Source organism: Abramis brama (genome assembly GCF_963993115.1).
Source record: "Abramis brama genome assembly, chromosome: 7".
NCBI classification, from domain to species: Eukaryota; Metazoa; Chordata; class Actinopteri; order Cypriniformes; family Leuciscidae; genus Abramis; species Abramis brama.
This window is the reverse complement of record NC_139969.1, coordinates 1954691-1977100: the sequence shown is the minus strand read 5'-3', so window position 1 is coordinate 1977100 and position 22410 is coordinate 1954691. Positions and strand designations below refer to the sequence as shown.

The following is a 22410-nucleotide window of genomic DNA, read 5'->3' as shown; positions in this document are numbered from 1 at the left end:
GAACCCTGACAGCACACGACACCACTGTGTTACATCTCTCACACACACACACTCATACGGCCTGGTTTCACAGACTGGGCTCAGATTAAGACAGGATTAGGCCTTAGTTCAAAGAAGTAGCTTTAATAAACGTGCCCTAGAAACAAATCTTGAGACTAAACACTGACAGTGATATATTTGAAGATGTGCTTTCAGTTAAACAGCTCAAACATGCGTTTAAGGCTTAATAGGGAAGCACAATATATCGGTATCGGCCTGATAAGAAAATTTGTCCGATATATTAAAGCTGATAAATAATGTATTATTTCCTCCAGCTGAGACGCTTCAGACGTTCACCGTTCAACATGATGGGTTTGAAGTGCTTGAAATATGATTGGAATCACTTCAATAAAGGAAAATACAGTAAAGTGCAACATGTGCAAGTCTGTCATATCGGCTACTTAACATTATAATGAGAACATCATAACTGTGTGTTTGGGACGTGGCTTTTAATAGTGAGACTTGTTTTTGTAATCAGGCTCTCAAAATAAAACATAAAAATTTGGATGTAGATTTATCGGCCAATATATCGGTTATCGGCTTTCAAATATAAAGAATTGTCGGTATCGGCAGAAATGTTCATATCTCAGCGTCCCTAAGGCTCAATCCTCGTCTGTGAATCCAGAGGGTAAATGATCATCACGATCTAATACAGTCCTTCTGTCGTATGATTGACAGCTCAGACTTTAGCAAGTAAAAGTCTTTTAGTTAATTGTTAATTGTCAATTAATAATTGTTAAACGTCCACCTTGTGTCTTTTTTTGCTGTGAAATCTGCACTGATTTTTATCAAGCAAGCATAAGAATACCTTTTTTACCATAAAAAAATCTAAATGATCCTGATCCCAGCAGAAGGGTGGATTTCAGGAACAAAAACATAATAAAACTGGTAAAAAAAACATTTATATATTATTATGCTTTTGATTTGTTTAAACGTTGAAGTAATAAAGTAGAAGTATTAAGCGTTTCAGTCCAGTAAAGTAGGGATGCACTGATATGAACATTTCGGCCGATACCGATAATTATTTATATTTGAAAGCCGATAACCGATATATTAGCCGATAAATCTAAATAAAATGATGTAATTTTTGAGAGCCTGATTACAAAAACAAAAGTCTCCATTAAAAGCCACGTCCCAAACACATAATTATGATGTTGTCATTATTATTTGATGTAGCCGATATGACAGACTTGCATGAGCCATAAAAGCCTGGGCCCGTATTCATAAAGAATCTTCATGCAAAGAGTAGCTCCTAGTGACAAAATTCTAAGAAAATTCTTAGAAATGTGGGCGTTTACTCTTAAAATTAAAGAAAAAATCCTAGTAAAGAAAAAAGTAATTCAGGAAGCATCTTAACCCTTAAAAGAGGTTTTAAGGTTAAAATTGTTAGGAGCACGGACGAGGACTTTTAAGAGGCTTAAGAGTTTCTTTAGCAGAGGAGAAAATGGCAGAAAGACGAAGAAGGAGAAGAAATGTGTTGCAGACGATGGATGACAGTGAGTTAATAAGAGCTATATATTAGATCGTGCAGGGATCATGTTTGAGACTGATCTTATTAGAGACACGCTAATATCTCCAGCACAGCGCAGAAATGCCATAGCGCCTGAAATGAAAGTAATCACTACATTACGATATTTGGCAACTGGGAAAATTCCATGTTTGATACATTAAAACCAACATTCAAACCACCACTTAAATAGACATGCCAGTAATCAGTGTAACTGGAAAGAGTGGAACAATTTTTATCATTCTAAGCAATCAAATACCTTATAGGAAATTAACAGCATGGAAAATAAAAAGAAGATTTATATACACATATAGGCCTATAATGTGTGTGTGTGTGTGTGTGTGTGTGTGTGTGACTCTGAGAGAACGGTCAAATAGGAAAAATTACGCATGTAATTTCAAAGTGAAGGCTTAGAATAGACCCTATACTTAAAATCACTTTTTTTTTCCTTTTTGGTCAACCAACCAATCACAGTCTTCAAAAGATTGTGTCATACATAGCAACGGGGTCAACCCCGCCTCCTTACTAAGATAAAAGTTTTTTCCTTACTCAGAGTTGCTCTCAGATCGGTTCCGAATTGCTCTTAAGCTAAGACTCCTACGTAAAAGTTTTTAAGCTAAATTAAGAGTTTTCTGAGAGGATTCTTATAATCTTTATGAATACGGGCCCAGATGTAACTTATTAGATATGACACAAAACATCAAACACACACTCTAATGTCAGGCTTTACAGGGTTACAGACATGTTTATTCTCATAGTATTAAAAAAAATCAAGGCAATAATACAGCTAGGAGTTAAACATTACCTTTTTTTTTTTAAAGATTTCACTGAATAGTTTAAGAAATAAACAGTTTAATCACCATTACTGACATTTTATCGTGATTATCGAGTACTAGTGTTTAGATAAAACCATGCCAATAAAGAAACACCCTCAAAATCACACACTACACGAATAAATAAACAGAATATGATTGATAAACTACAGTAAACAGTCGAGATCCTCAGTGTTATAGTGACCTGAGCTCATTAGCTTAGCATGCTACTGTCAGGTCGAGACAAGGACAAAACGATTAATAAACATGAATCAAGAGATAATAATAGTAAAACATGGGGGTTCTCCCGATGTGTGAAGTTTTACCATGTTCTTACCATGTTTTCGCGATAGACGCGTATTTCTGTCCGATTATTTTGCCCAACATTCTCAGATGTGTGTGGAGAGCAAGACGAGAACTGCAGCAAACGCGCACAGGAATCTACGGATGACGCGTCATCAGCCCGCGACATGAGCGGAAATGCAGAACGCCGTTACATATTAAAAGTCTCTAAAAAGCGTTTGTGCTATTAAAGTCTTCTTCCGCCATGTTTATATTTTTTGTCGTTAAGGTGGAAGTCACGCGTTCCAAAGAAGATGCGTATATAATGTGTCTGTTATTGTTAAATAAAGAGTTGAAGAATTTAAATTCTTAAAAGAATAAATAGCCAATTTTGTTTGATAATAATGATGTTCAGCAGGAGGCGCTCTGAGACTAAACTTGTGCAATCTCTTAATTTATTGCTATCCACATTTATAAGTACTGTACTGTACTGTTGATGCATTTTATTAATTTATTTATATCAAATTATTTCAATCAAATGCATTCATTATTTATTTAAATCAAACATATATTTATTTGAATCAATTTATTTCAATATTTTTTATTTTTAGTTATTTGTATCAAATGTATTCTTTAAATAACATTTTTTTTTTTTAATTACGAATGTTATTTAAACAAATTTACTTGAATTCATTTGTTAATTTAACATTTATTTTTATTTAAATAAAATTTTATTTTAATCAAATGTATAATTTGTCAACTAAAACAGTCTAAATCTAATGTTATTTAAATTTTTAATCAAAGTTATTTGTATCAAACGCATTTATTTTATTTAATAAATACATTATTTTATTCAAATGTTTAATGTAGTTATTTACATCGTTTTTTCATAACATTAAATACAATTTTATTTGAATCAAATGTTTTATGCAGTTATGTATTTGTCATGTAAATCAATGTTTACTTTAAATTATTTTAATTAAACATGTATCTTTATTTGCATTAAAATAACATTTTATTTTAATCGAATGTATTTATTTATATTTCAATTTATTTTAATCTAATGTATTCATTTATTATTTAAATATAACATTTTATTTTGATGTAATGTATTCATTTATTATTTAAATATATATATTTTTTCTTTAATCAAATGTATTTTTGTTTAATCAATTATTTAAATATATTTTTTTTTTACTTCAAATCTATTTATTTAGTTTGTTTGAATAATAATTACTCTACACCTCCAGCACTGCCTTGCGGCCCCTAGTTTGAAAACCGCGTGTGTGTGTGTGTGTGTGTGTGTGTGTGTGTGTGCGCAGAACAGAATTCATGCAAACATCTCAATGTTTACAAAGAAAGTACTTTATTTGCTCAGAGGAGCAAGAATTCACTTTAACATACATCTGGAATTCTCATGTCCCTCTTCATGTGAATTTATAAAATATTCTCAAGTTGAAGCCACAAGACGTGACGTTTCAATAAAACCTGACTGACTCCAGGATAAAACTGAACAAAACGATGCAGGCACTAGTACATAATCACTCCCCGCGTCCGGAGAATGAGGAAGGCCACTCTCTCTCCTTTCAGAGTTACATTTTTGCAATACATAAACAAGAATAATTCATATAATCATCCTTTAATGGTAAAAGATGATGTTAGTACTAATGAAGAAAAACAAAAATGATCTCTAGAGATAAACTCGGTACTGTGTTTCCCTTCAATTTGGAACGAAAACGTCTACGAATGAAACCACTAAATGTTGGTTTCCTCAATTTTGGGCAGGTATTGACACAAACGCAGTATTTTGCACAGTGATTATTTACCTTATAAACAAGTGTGAGAAAACGCAAAAATTGGCATCTCTAATTTCTTACAAAAAAAAAAAAAAAAACTATTTCCAAGCTCTCCCGTTATAAAAAAAAAAAAACTTACGAAAATTGCAACAGAAATATGAAACACAATTTGTTCCTGGCAACTAGGTTTTTGCCATTTATCTAACATTTAAAATCAACATAGATAATAACAAAAACAAGTTAACACAAACATTTAACAGAACTTTATAAAAGAAGTAAAAAAAACTCGGGTCGTCCTGTAAAGACCCTTCGCAAAACCCACAATCTATTCTCTCTACTCTTCAGTAGAAATATTGACAAATTCTGTCGTGAATCAACACGTTAAAGTTGATCAGACGATCGCTGACGGATCTGAGGAGTGAAGCTCCACATCAGAGTCCAGCTGAAGTTCATCATCGACTGAGAAACGCGTGAAATGCTCGAAGACTCGGAGGGTTTCTCGTGTGGTTCAGTTTGAGACCGTATAAAAATGAGTTACTAATGTAAATGAGACGCACTAAAAAGAGAATATTATCCAGCGTTTTCCAATACTTGAAATACACAGAGAAAAACACAAGCTCTGGTGAATGATGGCAGACGTTAGAAGGAATCGCACAAAAACATCGGCAGACATTTCACCCAAAAAAAGAATAATGATACGTTGATTCATTTTCTTCAGGCGTGTGTGTGTTTGTGTATAACTATATATATATATATATATATATATATATATATATATATATATATATACACACACATATACATTTATATAGATATATAGTGTGTATATACGTACATGTATATACAAAAAAATGTTGATGCATTTTTTTAGCTATATATACATTTGTGTGTTTGTATATATGTGTGTATATATATTATACATATATACACACATATATAAATTCAACATTTTATGTATATATAGACAAAATTGTTGATGTATATATTTTCCTTCAGATAAATTATATATATATATATATATATATATATGTATATATGTGTATATATATATATATATATTTTTTTTTTATTTTTTATTATTATTATTATTATTTTTTTTTTTTTATCTGAGGAAAATTAACAAATGCACATACACACATATATAAATAAATTAAGAAAATTAAGACCTACATTTTTAAGATAATTATTTTAAGATAATTATGATTTTTGTCCATAAGTTTTACTTGAGTTTTTTTATAAATGATTATGACTCTTAATTCATATTCTACTGTAATACAGTAAAAATAAATACTGTAATAATGTTTTCTAAATTTAAATTAAGAATAATGATGTAAATGTCAGTGAAAATGTCAATAAAAAATAAAAAAAAATAAAAAAAATCTAAATATCCTTAAAAACAGGCCCAATTTCCTTTGAAGAAAAATATTTAAGTTTTAAAGGGTGAAACGTGACGGTTTTTGCGTGATTCGCGCATCCCCAAAAACAACGTGTATCAAAAATGCATTTCCTTCCAACATCTTAAACACAAAACGGTACAAAAAAGAAAGTTAAACTTGAATACATTTACTACAAAAAGAAGGAATCTGTTCCCACAGCGGAGCTTGACCTCTCGTTGAATAGCAAAGGCTCATGGGTCGGTGTGTGTGTGTGTGTGTGTGTGTGTGTGTGTGTGTGTGCTATATAACAGCACACTGTAATTCTGACATCACTCCATCAACAGCAGGACGGTCCCGGGCCGTTTCTCACGGGTGATTTCCACCAATGGTCCATGAATGTGTGTGTTCGTGAGCCGAGCGAGCGGCTCGGGAAGTGTACTGTGTGTATGTGAGTCTTCCAACACATCTGTTTATAATATATAAATCAAGAATGTGTGTATGTGTGTGGACTCTGGAACAAGAACAGGAAGATAAGGCCACGTCGACGGAGAGATTCCTTACGTCAGGATCTGTCGAGAACGAAAACAACAACAGCCGCGTCAGAAATGCATTCAAGATGTAAGCTGGTTTTCATTCATTCAGAGTAAAAACAGATTTCAACCGCAATGTTTGTTGTGGAAACTTAAAAGAGGAGCTATTATGCTTTTTTACATGTTTATCTTTCATGTTTGAGCACCAAAAATAGTTATTCTCTATATCAACATCTCTGTTTCTGAACTCCCTGAAACGCCTCCATCGCATAGACAAACGGCTAGTAGTGACATCAGCGGCAATCCACCTGTCACTCAAGTGGCCACGCCCCTAATTATGCAGAAGGCTTAATATAATTTATACTACAGGGCCGTTGAATGCTTGAATCTGATTGGTTGACGAACGTTCTAAGGTGTGCATTATTTTCAGGGAAACGCACAGCTAAAGTAGTTCCAGGCAGGTCTTGACCGCATTACAGTTCCATATCACTTCGCGTAGTCAACTGTAATAACGGAAGATAGGATACAATTCATAACAAGAAAAAACATTTAGCCCCATGCGCTTGATCTGCAATTTTCAATGTCTAGCTTCACAATCAATGGAAACATGCAGTTTAATTTTAATAAATTAAGTATATAGTCCTATATAATCAATAGAAAATTAAACTGAATATAGGCTAAATAAATGGATAGTCCTGCAGTACGGATTTTTATTGCAGATAATTTAACAAATAAATAATTATTGATTGGCCTACTTGTTAAAAGGGCTTTGTGTTTCATTTATTTGGCTAGTCTAGGCTACTGTCATCTGTCAATAATAGAAACAAAAGAATAAATAAACGAATTAATTAAAACGAATTGAATTAATAAATAAATAATAATATTGACGCACATTTATTTTTTACATTTACATTGGTTTTTCTTTTACCTTTTCTGTCTCATTATTGCAACATCTCTCTCTAATAACTGCATTAATAACTGCATAAAGCCGGGGACACACTTTAAGGCCGGTTATGAATGTTATTTGTTTCTTATGACTTATCATGTCCAAACGCGTGTTCAGCGCATTCAGTCTGTGTTTAAAGTCGGTTTTTAAAATATGCTGCGATGAAAACAGTCAGAGAGTGTGTCAGCTAGTCGTGTGTCCCAGCATTAGTCTGCTATCAGTGGCTCAAACCTCCGTTACTAACTCTAAAATGACGTTTTGGAATTAGCAACGGAGGCAGGGGATTAGATGCGTAAGAAATTAGTCCTACATACAAGAGCGTTTTAATGACAAAAACTTTACAAACGTCTTGAAATACATAATCTGAACAATGTTTCGAGGTGTGGTAACTGTAGTATAAGCGGAATAATTGACTTCAGGCCGTTGAATTATTAGAAAAATAATGCACACCCGAGGTGAACGGCCACTCCGCTTCGCGTCGTGACCGCATTACCACCTCGGGTGTGCATTATTTTTCTAATAATTCAACGGCCTGTCGTCAATTATTCCTTACTTAAACGGATGAGTTATAAAACAATTCACCCCCCTCACAGTCGTCATGAAGGGCAAAATTAGCTGTATAGACCAAAACCACTTTTTGTACCAGGCTGTAAACATGTTTTTTTCTGCTGTAAAGTTGGGAATATTAACATGGGGGTTTATGGGATTGACTCTTTTGCAGCCGGTCTCTAGTGGCCAGTCGATGAACTGCAGTTTAAGTCACTACAGTGTTTGATTCAAGAGAGAGATGGGAAGGTTGCCGCTTGCTCCATTGTAGTCTTGAGTTTCTTCCGGGAACGAACACGTCACAATATTCCTCATTATAATAATTAATGCGCAGAATAAAGGGGCGGGGCCTGGTTGAGTTAGTTAGTAGTGTGTTAAACTGGCGGTTATGGTAAGGGGCGGGACATTTCCCAAACACACTCGAAGCGCTCGACCAATCACAACACACTGCTCCAGCCGACCAATCAGAGCCCAGTGTGCTTTTCAGAAGGAGGGGCTTCATAGAGACAGGAACTAAACAGAGTTACTGAATTAAAATTAAAATGCAAAGTAATTAAAATGTAATATACAGTATGATGTCACGGAACTTGGCAAATACATAAAAAATTAAAAAAATTAATAAATAAGATTACAAAGGGCCCTAAAAATAGAAATTTAGCTTTTAATAAATTGATGTTCAATTGAACAAGCTCAATTAATTCGACAGGTTTTTTGATGACTAAAATGTAATTTATTAAAGTGAAATCCAGAAAAATTAAAACAGAAAAAAAAAGTTAGATTCCCACATGAATAATCACATTTATACCTTTAATGCCGTGCAAGTCGCTTTGGATAAACGCATCTAATAATAATGCCAAATTTTGCATTTTAATCAACAGTACATTTTTTGTTAACATTTTACCATATGTTTTGGAGTATCGCAATAATATTGTATCGTGAGTTCAGTATCGTGATCTGTATCGAATTGTGTCATGAGGGAATCGTTACACCCATAATAAATGCATCTGCCAAATGCATGAATATAATAAATGAAAGTATTATCTACCAGTCAGTCACACACCTGAATGTTACATGTGTCCGTGTCCGTCTCCACCCAGACCAGACAACATCTGAGGGTCTCCTGTGACCTTCTCCTCCTCTCTCCTCTTCAGACACGCCGCCTTCGGGTTCAGATTACGCTCTGAAGGACACAGGGATTCATGTCAGATATTAAAGTGAGCGTTTACTGTCAGATTACAGTGAAATGAAGCGGCTCACAGTCAAACAGCAGTGAAGGAGCTTTGAGAGTCACTTCTGAACTGACGGAAGAGCAAGAAACACAATGTGATTTAGACAAGTACGACATGATGCTAGAAAAAAAACACGTCTGGTTCATAATTAATTTTTATTACTGCAATGTGACTTTTTATACTATGCTATATAAATATATAAAAAATTTAATAGAATATTTTGATTTTTTTAAAAGTATTTATTCATGAGCACAATATACAGTAAAGAGAATCTAATGACAATATCAGGAAAATAGTTTCAATTTTTTAATTAATAAAAATATAAATACTATTTTATATTTTAATGTAATTTTATTATAATACAATCAGAATTTTTACATTTCCTTATTTTATTTAAAATGATAAATGATTAAATATTTTATTTTTAAAATAATATAAAATGTACATACTATATGCATATGAGAGTTATCCATATATATATTATTGTCATCAAATTTCACAATGCAACAAATTGTAATGGTCATAAGAAGTCTTAATTTTCCACAACAAATACAATTTCTTAATTTGTGGTTGAATTTATCATACAATCTATATAAAATTGCAACAAGCAACAAATTGTAACTGTCAAAATGCGGCTTGATTTTAACAAACAAATATTTTCTTCTTGGGTGAAATATGACTTGTTTTTGTGAGATTCACTCCAACATCTTTTGTCGTTCCAATCATAATCAATCAGTCCAGTGCTTATCTTTGAAAGCAAATGTCGTCATCCTACTTGTGTACATCACGAAGCAGAGGGTGTACAACAGTGAGATGTTAAAGCTCAGCACACACACACACAAACAGAGAGGTTAGTGTAAGCGAGGAGAGAGCTCTCAGTAGCAGTGGTGTCTCGTGATTCTTGGCAGGACGTAGTGTTGTCAAAGTACCGACTTCGGCACCAAGTCGGTACTGAAATTGAAAAAATGTGATGCTTTGAGCGCTGTTGAGCGGGATCGTAAACTCCTCTGATTGGCCACTGTGTTCATGAGCTCATCAGATATGTCTGTGATTGGCTACAATGATCAACACACGGAAGTGTAACGCTGTTACTGCTACTCCTCCTGGAGTTTTAACTCTACAACCTCCAAACTCAGACTAGACCTTCAGACTGTTCTGAAGTTAGTTGCTATATCTTTTCTAACTGATCGGACTTACGGTTTTCCTAAAAATGACCACTAAAACTCAGGAAAAAATCCCATTGACTTTTACTGCGGAATGTTCAAATGAGCAAGGACTGGTCAACCTCCAACTGTCAAAATTCAAATTTAAACTGCCAGAAGCCCATTAGATTCAATTAAACTACCATTCTAAACTCTAAACTCATACACTTATAAACTCATGCATTCATACACTTATGAATTCATAAACTCATAAATATAAATCTATGATGCTGAAGAGTTGTTTTTGAAGCCCTGATCATTTTAACTGTGAAGACCTGTCTCTTTAATGGAGTTTTCCTCAGCATTGGTCTGATTACTCCGCCCTCCCGCATGATTACATCGGTGACACCGGTTGCCAACTTCCCTATTCACCTTTAAAAGCAGCAAGACGGATGGCAGATGCGGGTGGTCTATTTGATTTGATTATTTATTTGCTTTTGATACTTGCTTATGTTTCTTTTTTGCATGCATCATGACACTACAGCACATTACATTCCCATGCAATCACAGACAAATCCGATGAGCTCGTGAACACAACGGCCAATCACGAGGCGTTTACGATTGCGCTCGACAGCGCTCAAAGCGTCACATTTTTAAAATTTCAGTACCGACTTGGTACTTTACTATGGTTTGTTAGGGTGGAATCCTAACATTGGTTTTCCATTGGTTTGTAGATCTGGAATCTGAGGGTGCAAAAAAATCGAAACATTGAGAAAATCGCCTTTAAATCGCGATTTTTGTGAACTCACAAAAATAAATGTTTTAAATATTTACTGTAGAAAAATTAACTAAATATCTTCATGGAACATGATCTTTACTTAATATCCAAATGATTTTTGGCATAAAAGAAAAATCGATAACTTTGACCCGAATTTTGATTGATAATGTATTGTTGGCTATTGCCACAAATAAACCAGTTTACATTTACATTTATTCATTTACCAGACGCTTTTATCCAAAGCGACTTAAACACCAATAGAAGCAGTTAAACTAACAATAGGATCATATTTTAATAATATTTTATCTAATTTTTTATATATAATATACAATTTAATATTCTAAATATAATTTACCGATTTTAAATAAACAAATTAAAATATAAAAAATCTAATTATATTATAATAAAATTATATATAATTTTTAAATGCATATAATATTATATTTAATAAAAAATATTATTTTAAATATTTATTTATTTAAAATAAAAAAATGATACAAATTCTAAGTATTTAAAAAATATATATATAACTTATTTTATATATGCATATTATAAATATAAATAATAATTTAATAATTTTAATTAATTAAATTTAAAATATAAATCTAACGCAGTACAAGTACTTTTTTTAAATTTTATTTTATGAATAGATATAGAATAGAAGAGAAAGTGTTAGTATTAATGGATCAAGTGTTGCCGAAAGTTTACGATTTACGATCAAGTTTACGATTCCGCTCAAAGCATTACATTTTTAAGACTTCAGTACCGAAATCGGTACTTTTGACAACTGTAGCCGGACGGTTTGTCCAGGTATGGTGTCCTACCTCGCACCTGCCTCTCCAGGCCCAGGATCACCTGCACGGCCTGCTGGAGGATGATGAGTTTAGTCTGAGCCTTGTCGCTCTTCAGGTGCGTCTGACACATGCGGCCCAGCTCCCTGAAGGCCTCGTTAATGTCCCGCACGCGCACGCGCTCGCGAGCGTTATTGGCCATGCGTCGCTCGCGCTCGCGCTGCTCCTTCTCCTCCGCCGTCAGACACTCCTCCGACACGCTGCTGCCGGGGGCAACCAGGCGCTCGTTAGACACCTCGTTAACTCATTTAGACTCTCGTTAAATCCATCCTACACATTCATGAACTGTGTTGGCTTCATTAAGTTGCAACGACTGAAGAACCTGTTCATTAATGTAGATTTGCTGTGCATGATTTCCAAACTCTCTGGATGAAGTATATCATTTTTATTTACTTTTTTTATTATTTAATATTATTAAATTATACTTGATATCTAGAACAATATTTACATTTTATAGAGTATTATATGCATCTAAAAAAAAAAAAAAAATTATAATATATATATGTATAATTTTATAGAGTTTTTATATTTTATATTTTTTTAATTAAAATGATTAAATTATCAATAATATTTATATATCATATGCATATAAGAAAAATATATATTATATTTGTATTATAATTTGAATTTTTATATTTTAATTTATTATTTAAAATCAAATTATATTTCAGATAATTAATTGTATATTGTATATAAAAAGTTATAAAATTAATATTATAAACATCAATTATAATGTTTATATATAATATTAATATTATAATAGAAATGTTATAAAATAATATTAATTAATAACATTAATAGTAATTATTATTAGCATTATACAGTAATATATATACACTTTTCCACAGCGTTAAAATGTCCTAAATATTCCCTGCAGAACCCTAGTGTCATTACGCAAAACAAATCCTGTTGAACAAAACCAGCATTCTGCTTTATCTCAGAGCAATGCTGAGACGAACAGGAGGAGCCTGATCAAAACCGAAGCCAGTTAAACGAGGGATGACGAGGAGATCCAGCGGAGGAGAGGAGAGGAGAGCGGGACTGATCCTGAGCATCTCACGTTCATCGGGAATCGACACGCAAAACAAGACGCCGACGGGCGGATCACAGCGGCTGCGTTTACATGCACAACTTCAGCTTCAGTCGGACTGAATTACGATTGATGAATCTGGATGTAATCTGAATATAGTGTTTACATTTTTTCTTATTGTCAGTTTTTTTATTGAACTGGGAAAAAAAAGGCCTGGAATAACCTTACAAAATAAGTGTAAACTCAGGTTTCATTGGACATTTTTAAAGTGATTTTGAAAGACTTGGAGACAGAAACATCTATTTTTGTAGATGCTTTGCCTGACTAATGTATTGATTTACTTATTTTATTATTAAATTTTGCCTGTGCGTTTCTATACATGTATGGATGAATGTTATTTGTTAAACCCACACTTGAGTTGAGTTGCTGATAATCTTGTCCAGGACGCTCTTGCAAAAGAGTTTTTTAATGTGCTATCTTTCCTGGTAAAATAAAAGTTATTATAATAATAATAATAATAATAACAACAACAACATGAACGCTAAACGTGATCAGGTTGATGTGCGCGTTTATATGTCACAAGCTTTAAATAGCAATTGATTTTTTTACATGCACGAATACACAGTTTCCCGCTGTTTGTGCATATTAACCATTCTTATACATTGGTTATGCATTCGTTTTAAACAGCAGACTTAATATTTATCCATTTCTGGTCATAATTTGGAGTAAATGAGCATATGAACAGTTGTGTTATATTGATCACGCAGTAAAAATGCCCAAAACTGTCTGTGGATGAGAATCCGAATTTTATAATGACGGGAAACTAATTTATTCAACGTAAAGAACCGCTCACGTCATTACGCTATTTCTACGCCATCGCACATGCGCAGCCCTTTCAGTTTCGGTTTTCAATCCGATCAAGTGTTTGCATGTTCTCTCGATCGGATTAGAAAAGGAATAAACCGCCCCTTTCGGAATTCCCGATCGGATCGATTGAGGTCGTTTACATGAAGGCTTTTTTGAGCCGTCGATACGATTACCGACGGGTTATTTGTGTGCATGTAAACATAGCGAGTGTCAGTGGGTTTCAGGAGGCCTGTGGGAACTGCCACGGAGCGAAAGAGCGCAAGTGACAGACGAGAGGACAGCAAGATGAGAGAGATGCACCGTCTGCCCAGAACCGAACAGAAACACACACTGCCACTGAGAGAGCCAGACAGAAGACAAGATGAGGTGAATGCGACTGTCTCATCGTAAACGCATCCCGCTGGTGAGATGCATTTATGCAGCATGAGACTTAAAAAAACCTGCAAAGAAAAAAGGGCTGAAGAACAGATGGAGAGATGGGTAAAAAGAAAAACAACCTGGCAAACAGAGGGTTAAACATGACATGCAAGCATTAATCAGATCGCTGCAATCCGAAAGCGACTAGAAGGGAAACACAAATGAACGTCGAATCCTCTAATCTGCGAGGTTAATGCCTGCGGAAGAAGCCTTTCATAGCAGATCGAAGGGAGACGGACATGCAACAGTTAAAAGAAAAGAGGAAACTATAAGATGTGTGAAGACAGGTTTAAAAGGATTGGTTGCATGCATTATGCATTATTAAAGGAATAATCAAAACCCCATCATTTACTCAACCCTCATGTCTCGCGTGTTTCTTTTCTGGAAAACAAAACGAGAGATTTATCAGGTTACTGACGCCTCTTTTCAACTAAAACATCAAAAATGACAAAAGCAGCACTATAAGAGTCATAATCAGAGTCCAGACAAGAAGTGCACTATATTTCATGTCTTCTGAGGTCATGTGATCACTTTTGTTCGTTTATACTTGTCATGTCAATACATGTTTGCACCAGTAGTTTAACTAAAACTATTAAAACATTTTTGTTAATTGAAATAAAATAAAATAAGAGTAGATGAACAACAAACTAAGAAAATGAAATGTTGCATTAGCAACTAACTGAAATAAGTTGAAGCGCTAGAATAACGATCCGGACATAAATATCTAAAACTGAACTAAAACTAAAAACTGAGATAAAAATAAATTAAATCTAATATTAAAAAAACTAATAAAATGACATTATTATTAATAATATATATATATATATACATTTATTATATACACACACAATTATTTTATGAATTGAATAAAAAAATCTATTTAAAATATTAAATTTATATTTAAAAAAACATAAGAATGTAATATATGCATATATATAGAGAATTTTATTAGAATTTTTACATTTAATTTTTCACTTAAAATTAAACAATTTATATTAAAAATATTAACATTTTTTATATTATACTCATATAAGAACAAAAAATGATATATATATATATATATATATATATATATATATAAAACTACAAAAATAATTAGAATTTTTACATTTTTATCATTTAAAATCATTAAATTATATTTAGAATATTACATTTCATATATTATTTATAAACATAAAAAATTACTAAAATACAGCCAAGTTTGACATCACAAATGTTTTTGTTTTGATTTTTTGTTTTTAGTGTTGTAGTAAATGTGAATGCATGACTGAGGTCCGTTTCTCATACAAATACTATCATTCGACTTCAGAAGACTAGAAATACAGTGTTCAAGATATATGGGTTATACTTTCACTATGCTCTTTTGGGCTTGACAGTCCTTTGCTTAGGTTGAGTAAAAGAGGAAATTTACATTTTGGGCTGAACTACTGCGACTAGCTTCAATCTTAGTTTGTTAGTTGCATGAATCTTGCAAGCAGACAGAAAATGGGAAGGGATGAAATGACAGATGACAGAATCGCATGCAGAAAGTGCAGACAGTCCCACAATCACCCTAAACAGACGCCTGTGTGGGCCGGGGGGGAATCACGACCGAGATTAATCTGGTGCATGATCATTATTAAAAGAACATGTTCTGGGGTTTAATGCAACTTGGTTGGCTGTTTCTAGGGCGTATTTTTCAGGCAAGACACCACAGGTGGAAAAAAACAAAAATGAATAGATATCACTATACTTTGCATTAATTATTAGAAACATTTTTTTTACAACTTGTTTAAATATGCAAATGATGCATTATCTAATCGGGCCCTATGATCGTTATTTCAAACACAGAAACTCAAAGGTCTTCACGGCAACCCGTCAAAATAAAAGTTCGGTTTAACTTGAAGAAATTATGACAGAAATATATCAGTGTTGTACAGTAGAATTTATCTACGTCTCAATGCAATAATAATACTAACACTATTAGTTATCATAATAATAAGAAAATATTATTAAATACTTACATACTTAAATACTTAAATACATTTTTCTTTCATGTTTTAATTCTAAAAAACGTGTTTAATCTCATATGATTAAAAGATTTAAATTAATGTTTTATGCCTTCATTTGATTGCCAGAAAAATTTAAATACACGACCGAATTTATGAAAAAATTCATATAAATAAAAAAAAAAAGTTTAAAAGTATTAATGAATTTTTGAATATTTATGAATTCAATTAATTAGACATGCTTTTTGATTATTATAAATTAGTTAAACCGTTAAAATGTTGTTTAAAGAGTCCAGAAAACTTAACGGAATTTGAGAAAAACAAACAAATGAAACATATTTCATAGGGCCCTAAACATGTAATTATTGTTCGACTTTTAATGAATTGTTGTTAAATTAAATAAGTTTCATGATTTCAATCAATTAGCCAAGTTTTTTTTTTTTTTTTACCAAAAATTAAGACAAAAAAAAAAAAACTGAATTTGTGAAAAAATAAAACGGTAAATAAAAATAAGGATTGCAATTGAAATCTACAGTCGCAAATAGATAAAGTGCAATAAAATAATGTATTATTTACACGTAATGAAAAGCCAAACAGCTCATAAATAATAAAAAATTTATTTTGGATGGTTTCTTTCCACGAGTCTGAAACAACATGTTATAAAAAGCCAAAATAGCCCAAAATCGACCAATGCATGAAAAACGCTTTTGCTGAAAATGTCAAACTGAATTTAGGGGAAAAAAAAAAAAATACTATAAAATGTTTAGTGTGTGTAAGGAGATTTCTGACTCAAACTCGCCGCCCATAAAGAAATGGATTGTAATTGAAATCTACAGACGCAAATAGATAAAGTGCAATAAAATGAAGTATTTTGTTATGAAAAGTTGCACGAAAAACGCTTTTAGCCTGTAGTGTCTTGCCTTTTTGCACCCAAAACATCATGCATTTAAATCCCTCATGCAACAACTCCGTCGTCCTCCCCTCGCGACCCAATCAGGCGTTCGGACCACAGACAAGATCTCCGCGGCTCTGCTGGTTCTCACTGATCGGAGGTCAGAGGTCAGTCGCTCACACTGACCTCGCACTTGCTGCTCCAGGTTGAGAATAACGTTTACGGCCTGGTGAAGGATGAGCAGTTTGGTCTGAGGTTTCTCATTGCTCAGGTGCAGCTGGCACATGCGGCCCAGCTCTTTGAAGGCCTCGTTGATGTCGCGCACGCGCAAACGCTCACGGGCGTTATTGGCCACGCGCCGCTCTTTCTCCCGCTCCGCCTTCACCTCCACCGGCAAGTCCTCGTCATCCTCGTCTTCTTGACTTCATGGGTCAGAGGAACAAAGGGGTGAGAAGGGGTCACAGGTAAAACAATCAAGGCAGCGAGTCGTGTTCTCAGCGTTACCTTGCGTCAGTGCTTTAAAAATGGACCAATCAGAAGCTGCTGGAAGTGGGATTGAGTATGCAAGTGTAATGTTTAACTGCCGGTCAAAAGTAATTATGATTTTTACATGTTTTTGAAAGGCTCTACTGCTCACCAAGGCTGCTTTTATTTGATCAAAAACACAGTAAAAATTTAAAAAATAAAACTTTTCTATGTGAATTTAGTGTAATTCGTCATCCTCGTCTTCTTGACTTCATGGGTCAGAGGAACAAAGGGAAGGTAAAACAAATCACCTATTACCTTGCGTCAGTGTTTTAAAAATGGACCAATCAGAGGCTGCTGGAAGTGGGAGTGGCAAGTAAATCGAGTATGCACGTGTAACTGCTATAAACTACTGAATAATTATGACTTTTACATGTTTTTGAAAGGCTCCTCTGCTCACCAGGGCTGCTATTATTGGATAATAAAAATACAGTAAAAATTGTGAAATATTATTGTAATGTAAATCATCTGTTTTCTATGTGAATATACAGTAAAGTGTAATTTATTCCTGTGATCAAAGCTGAATTTTCAGCATCATTACTCCAGTCTTCAGTGTCACATGATCCTTCAGAAATCACTCTAATATGATGATTTGATGCTCAAGAAACATTTATGATTGTCATCAATGTTGAAAACAGCTTCATGTTTTTGGGGAGATCGTGATAAACTACTATTCAAAAGTTTGGGGAACTAAAGATTAAAAAGAAAAAAGAAAGAAAGAAAATAAATTAATGCTTTCAGCAAGGACGCATTCAATTGATAAAAAAAAAAAAAAAAAGATTGTTCTTTTGAACTTTCTATTCATCAAAGAATCCTGTATCACAGTTTCCACAAAAATATGAAGCTGTTTTCAACATTGATAATAATCATAAATGTTTCTTGATCATCAAATCCTCATATTAGAGTGATTTGTGAAGGATCATGTGACACTGAAGACTGGAGTAATGATGCTGAAAATTCAGCTTTGATCACAGGAATAAATTACACTTTACTGTAAATTCACATAGAAAACAGATGATTTACATTAGAATAATATTTCACAATTTTACAGTATTTTTGATCAGATAAATGCAGCCTCGGTGAGCAGAAGAGACTCTGTCAAAAACATGTAAAAATCATAATTATTCCAAATATTTGACAGGTAGTGTGTATTTATATTCCCTTGTGTTTAACTGGAGGTGCACAGGTACCTCGATCTCGTACAGCTTTTCCCGTCTTTCTTCTCGTCGTCTGATCGATCTCCAATAGACAGGTTCTCGTCATCTTCCCTATCTTCCCGCTTTATATCCGAGTTGGAGGAGTGAGAGGAGCGAGGCAGAGAAAGACCTGACACACACACACACACACACACACACACACGAAGGTATTAGCAGCAGAAAAGCACAGTGTGACAGCAGCACTGTGAAAACATCCTGTAAAGGGGATGAGTTTAAGTTTTTGGATGGTAAATTTAGACTCACTGACTGTGATTCGTATGGAAGTAAAATAATGACAAATGTTTTTGAAACAAAAAAGCTTGTTGAATTGCACTAATTGAAAAAAATTAAATAGGCATTGCAATAACCGTGCGTGCATTTTAATGCATTGTATTTTTAGGGCTTGCATTTGTATGGGCTGAAATTCAACATGGTTGAATATTTAAGCTGTGAATATTTCAATTCAAAACATTTCAATGCAATGCATATTTTTTCCGATTAGTGCAATTCAACACGTTTTTTTGTTTCAAAAACATGTCATTATTTTACTTCCATAAATAAGACAAAAATGAAGAGTTACAGTGTTGCTTTCAAAACATGAATTGCTCTGAGATTAGGACGAGTCTATCTTTCTTTTTGTAAATCTTGTGTTTTTGCCACATTGTTTTACATTTACATTAGTGATGCACCAAAATAATTTTTACACTGAAAACTAAATTGAAGTTCCGAAACAGAAATAAACTTTATTTAACAATCAATTAGTTAATCAAATTTAATAATAAAAACACTGAGTTGTATACACACTTATAAAACTGCCTTGCATGCAATTTAAATCAATTATATAATTATGTTTCTACTAGAATTCATTGTTAAATAACAGCACTGTTTTCATTTAAAATAAACAATAAAGACATCACAACAGGTTAAGTAAAAATATAATGATTAGGTAATATAGTGCATATATTTTTTAAATGCTCCTCTCTAGGGTTATATTTCTCTAGTAGACTAACTGGTCTATGGTAACATTGGCTTTTTGGAGTAAATGTGAAACCATTTTGGCCTTTTTAAATATTTCTGGTTGCTGAAATTTCAATGCATCACTAACTTACATTTATGCATTTGACAGCCACTTTTATCCAAAGCAACTTTACATTTTATTTTTTATCGGTTCATGCATTCCCTGGGGATTGAACCCATGAACTTTGCATTGCGAACACTATTTTTGAGCCACAGGAAAGCTTTATGAGTTGCATATGAAAAACATGAATGCTACAAAAAAAATCTTGCAACATGCTTGTCCATTAAAATGCACAAAGCACATCATTTATGAATATAAATCAATCCAATGTAACAAACTGAGCATTTTGATTCATAGAGATGCACTGACTGGTAAAGACGTCGGACTGAGAAGTGGGCGGAGCCTGATGGTGTCCTTGCAGTGGTAAACCTGCCGCGTCATCACTGAGACTTTGCATCTAGAGAAAAGAGCAGGATAGGGGTTCATACACACACTGATAGTGAGCATCTGCCATATCATTACATCAGGACGTGAACATCTGAGAGTCAGCATTTCAATATTTCATTTTAGAAGATTATCGTCAGATGCACACAGAAACTCAAAGGTTTTCACTACAACCTGTCAAAATTCTGGTTTAACTTGGTTTAAGAAATATATAACTATTGTACAGCAGAATGCACTTCTCAAAGTAATTATAACAATAATAGTTTATTAAAACATTATTTAAGGAATATCAGACCATTTTTCATTCATTTGAACAGTAGTGCTGTTGTGTAGTGGTTTGCTTACCAAGATTACTTAAATTGTTAAAGTTATGCATTATTTTGATTACCAGCGTTTAATAATAAATTCAAACCATTTCATAGGGTTCTATTATTTGTAAAAAAAAATAATAATAAAAAGTATTAAATTTTTAAAGCTTTATTAATTCAATTAATCAAACAGTTTTTGCTGAATCTTAAAACTGAAGGGAATCCAGAAAGAAAAACATTTTTGTTGGGGGTGAACGGATTACATAGAGCCCTAATAATGTTATCTCTGTTCAACATTTAATAAATTGTCGTTAAATTATAGAAGTTTCATGATTTCAATTAATTACACATGATTTTTGATTCGTAAAATGTATTTTAACTATTAAAATGGAATCTTAATGAAACAAATAAAATGTCACGGATCTCGCTCAGGTTTGAAACAGAGCCAGGGTAATAGGGGAACTCTCACCAGGCCCGGCAGACGGCTGACGAGCCCGAAGGCCTGACTGAGGGAGCCCAGGGCCGCGGCACCAGCCGGAAGTCCAGAGACGGCTGCGCTCAGTAAACTGTGCATGTCTGAGCCGACAGCATGGTTCCTCAACACATGAAGCGCTTCACCCAGACGGTCATCCATCTTACTCTGCAAAGAAGACAAATTACTCACAGCACCACAGAGGCAAAGTTTATCAAATGCACAAGACAGTATGCAACTGTGATCGTCAATGAAAATGTTATTTATTTATATACAGGCACAGATACACACATGCATGCATACACAGATACACACATGCATGCATACACAGATACACACATGCGTGCATACACAGATACACACACGCGTGCATACACAGATACACACACGCGTGCATACAGAGATATACACATGCGTGCATACACAGATATACACATGCGTGCATACACAGATATACACATGCGTGCATACACAGATATACACACGCGTGCATACAATGATACACACGCATGCATACACTGATACACACGCATGCATACACTGATACACACACGCATGCATACACTGATACACACACGCATGCATACACTGATACACACACGCATGCATACACTGATACACACGCATGCATACACTGATACACACGCATGCATACACTGATACACACGCATGCATACACTGATACACACGCATGCATACACTGATACACACACGCATGCATACACTGATACACACAGGCTCGCATACACACACGCATGCATACACTGATACACACACGCATGCATGCATACACTGATACACACACGCATGCATACACTGATACACACAGGCTCGCATACACATACGCATGCATATATCCTGTGCAACACAGCAAAATCTCTAGTTTAAAATTAACTTGTGTGCTCACAAGGACTACAACGTCATATATTTAAAGCAATGCAACGGTTTTGATAAATGGTGACAGCTGAACATACCGGTGCCTGCAGTCCTGTCTCAAATCCAGGCGATGGAGCAGGCTGAGAAGAACCTTTGGGCCACTGAGACGCAGAGGCTAAAGACACAAACACAGAAGTCAATAAAGCCCAGTGCAGCCCGGCTGAAACGCCGCTCACAGCGTCGCACAGCAGATGGCACCACAGAGCCATTTACACAGGGAAAAAGCTTCAGGAAACCCACCAGCAACATTTGAAGGAGAGCCCACGGGGGTGGAAGGGGTCGAGGAGAAGCTGTTGCCGTTATTGTCAGAGGGATATATCTAAAAACAACAAGAGACAATATTAATTAAAGGGTTGAGCTGTAAGAGATCTGTAGTTATTTTTAAAACACCACCAAAATATCTTATAACAGTGCAATTCCAGAAACATTTATAAACCACTAGATTATAGGTGTGTAACGATACCCTCATGTCACGATTCGATA

At 34.0% G+C, this 22410-nt stretch overlaps 2 protein-coding genes across 7 annotated transcripts in view; both read right to left on the bottom strand.

Annotated features, from left to right (window-relative positions):
• The window catches only part of uqcr11 (ubiquinol-cytochrome c reductase, complex III subunit XI), a 4785-nt gene extending 2002 nt beyond the window's left edge, over positions 1 to 2783 (bottom strand). Inside the window, exons 1-2 of the mRNA XM_084121028.1 lie at positions 2696 to 2783; positions 1 to 5 (exon numbers count right to left, since the gene is read on the bottom strand). The exon at positions 1 to 5 is cut by the window's left edge and continues 122 nt beyond it. Of these exons, the coding sequence (XP_083977154.1) occupies positions 1 to 5; positions 2696 to 2745 (55 nt within the window). The 5' untranslated portion in view covers positions 2746 to 2783. The remainder of the gene's footprint in view (positions 6 to 2695) is intronic.
• A 2757-nt stretch (positions 2784 to 5540) lies between these two features.
• The window catches only part of tcf3a (transcription factor 3a), a 48599-nt gene continuing 31729 nt past the window's right edge, over positions 5541 to 22410 (bottom strand). Inside the window, exons 13-21 of one of the 6 annotated variants that reach the window (XM_084121023.1) lie at positions 22168 to 22246; positions 21966 to 22042; positions 20989 to 21159; positions 20137 to 20224; positions 18744 to 18879; positions 17215 to 17450; positions 14506 to 14529; positions 8895 to 9014; positions 5541 to 6381 (exon numbers count right to left, since the gene is read on the bottom strand). In XM_084121023.1, coding sequence (XP_083977149.1) covers positions 8902 to 9014; positions 14506 to 14529; positions 17215 to 17450; positions 18744 to 18879; positions 20137 to 20224; positions 20989 to 21159; positions 21966 to 22042; positions 22168 to 22246 — 924 coding nt within the window. In that variant the 3' untranslated portion in view covers positions 5541 to 6381; positions 8895 to 8901. Of the gene's footprint in view, positions 6382 to 8894; positions 9015 to 11807; positions 12038 to 14505; positions 14530 to 17214; positions 17451 to 17716; positions 17763 to 18743; positions 18880 to 20136; positions 20225 to 20988; positions 21160 to 21965; positions 22043 to 22167; positions 22247 to 22410 lie in introns of those variants that run through there. The other 5 variants (XR_014607341.1, XM_084121024.1, XM_084121025.1 and 2 more) reach the window with 5 other exon arrangements.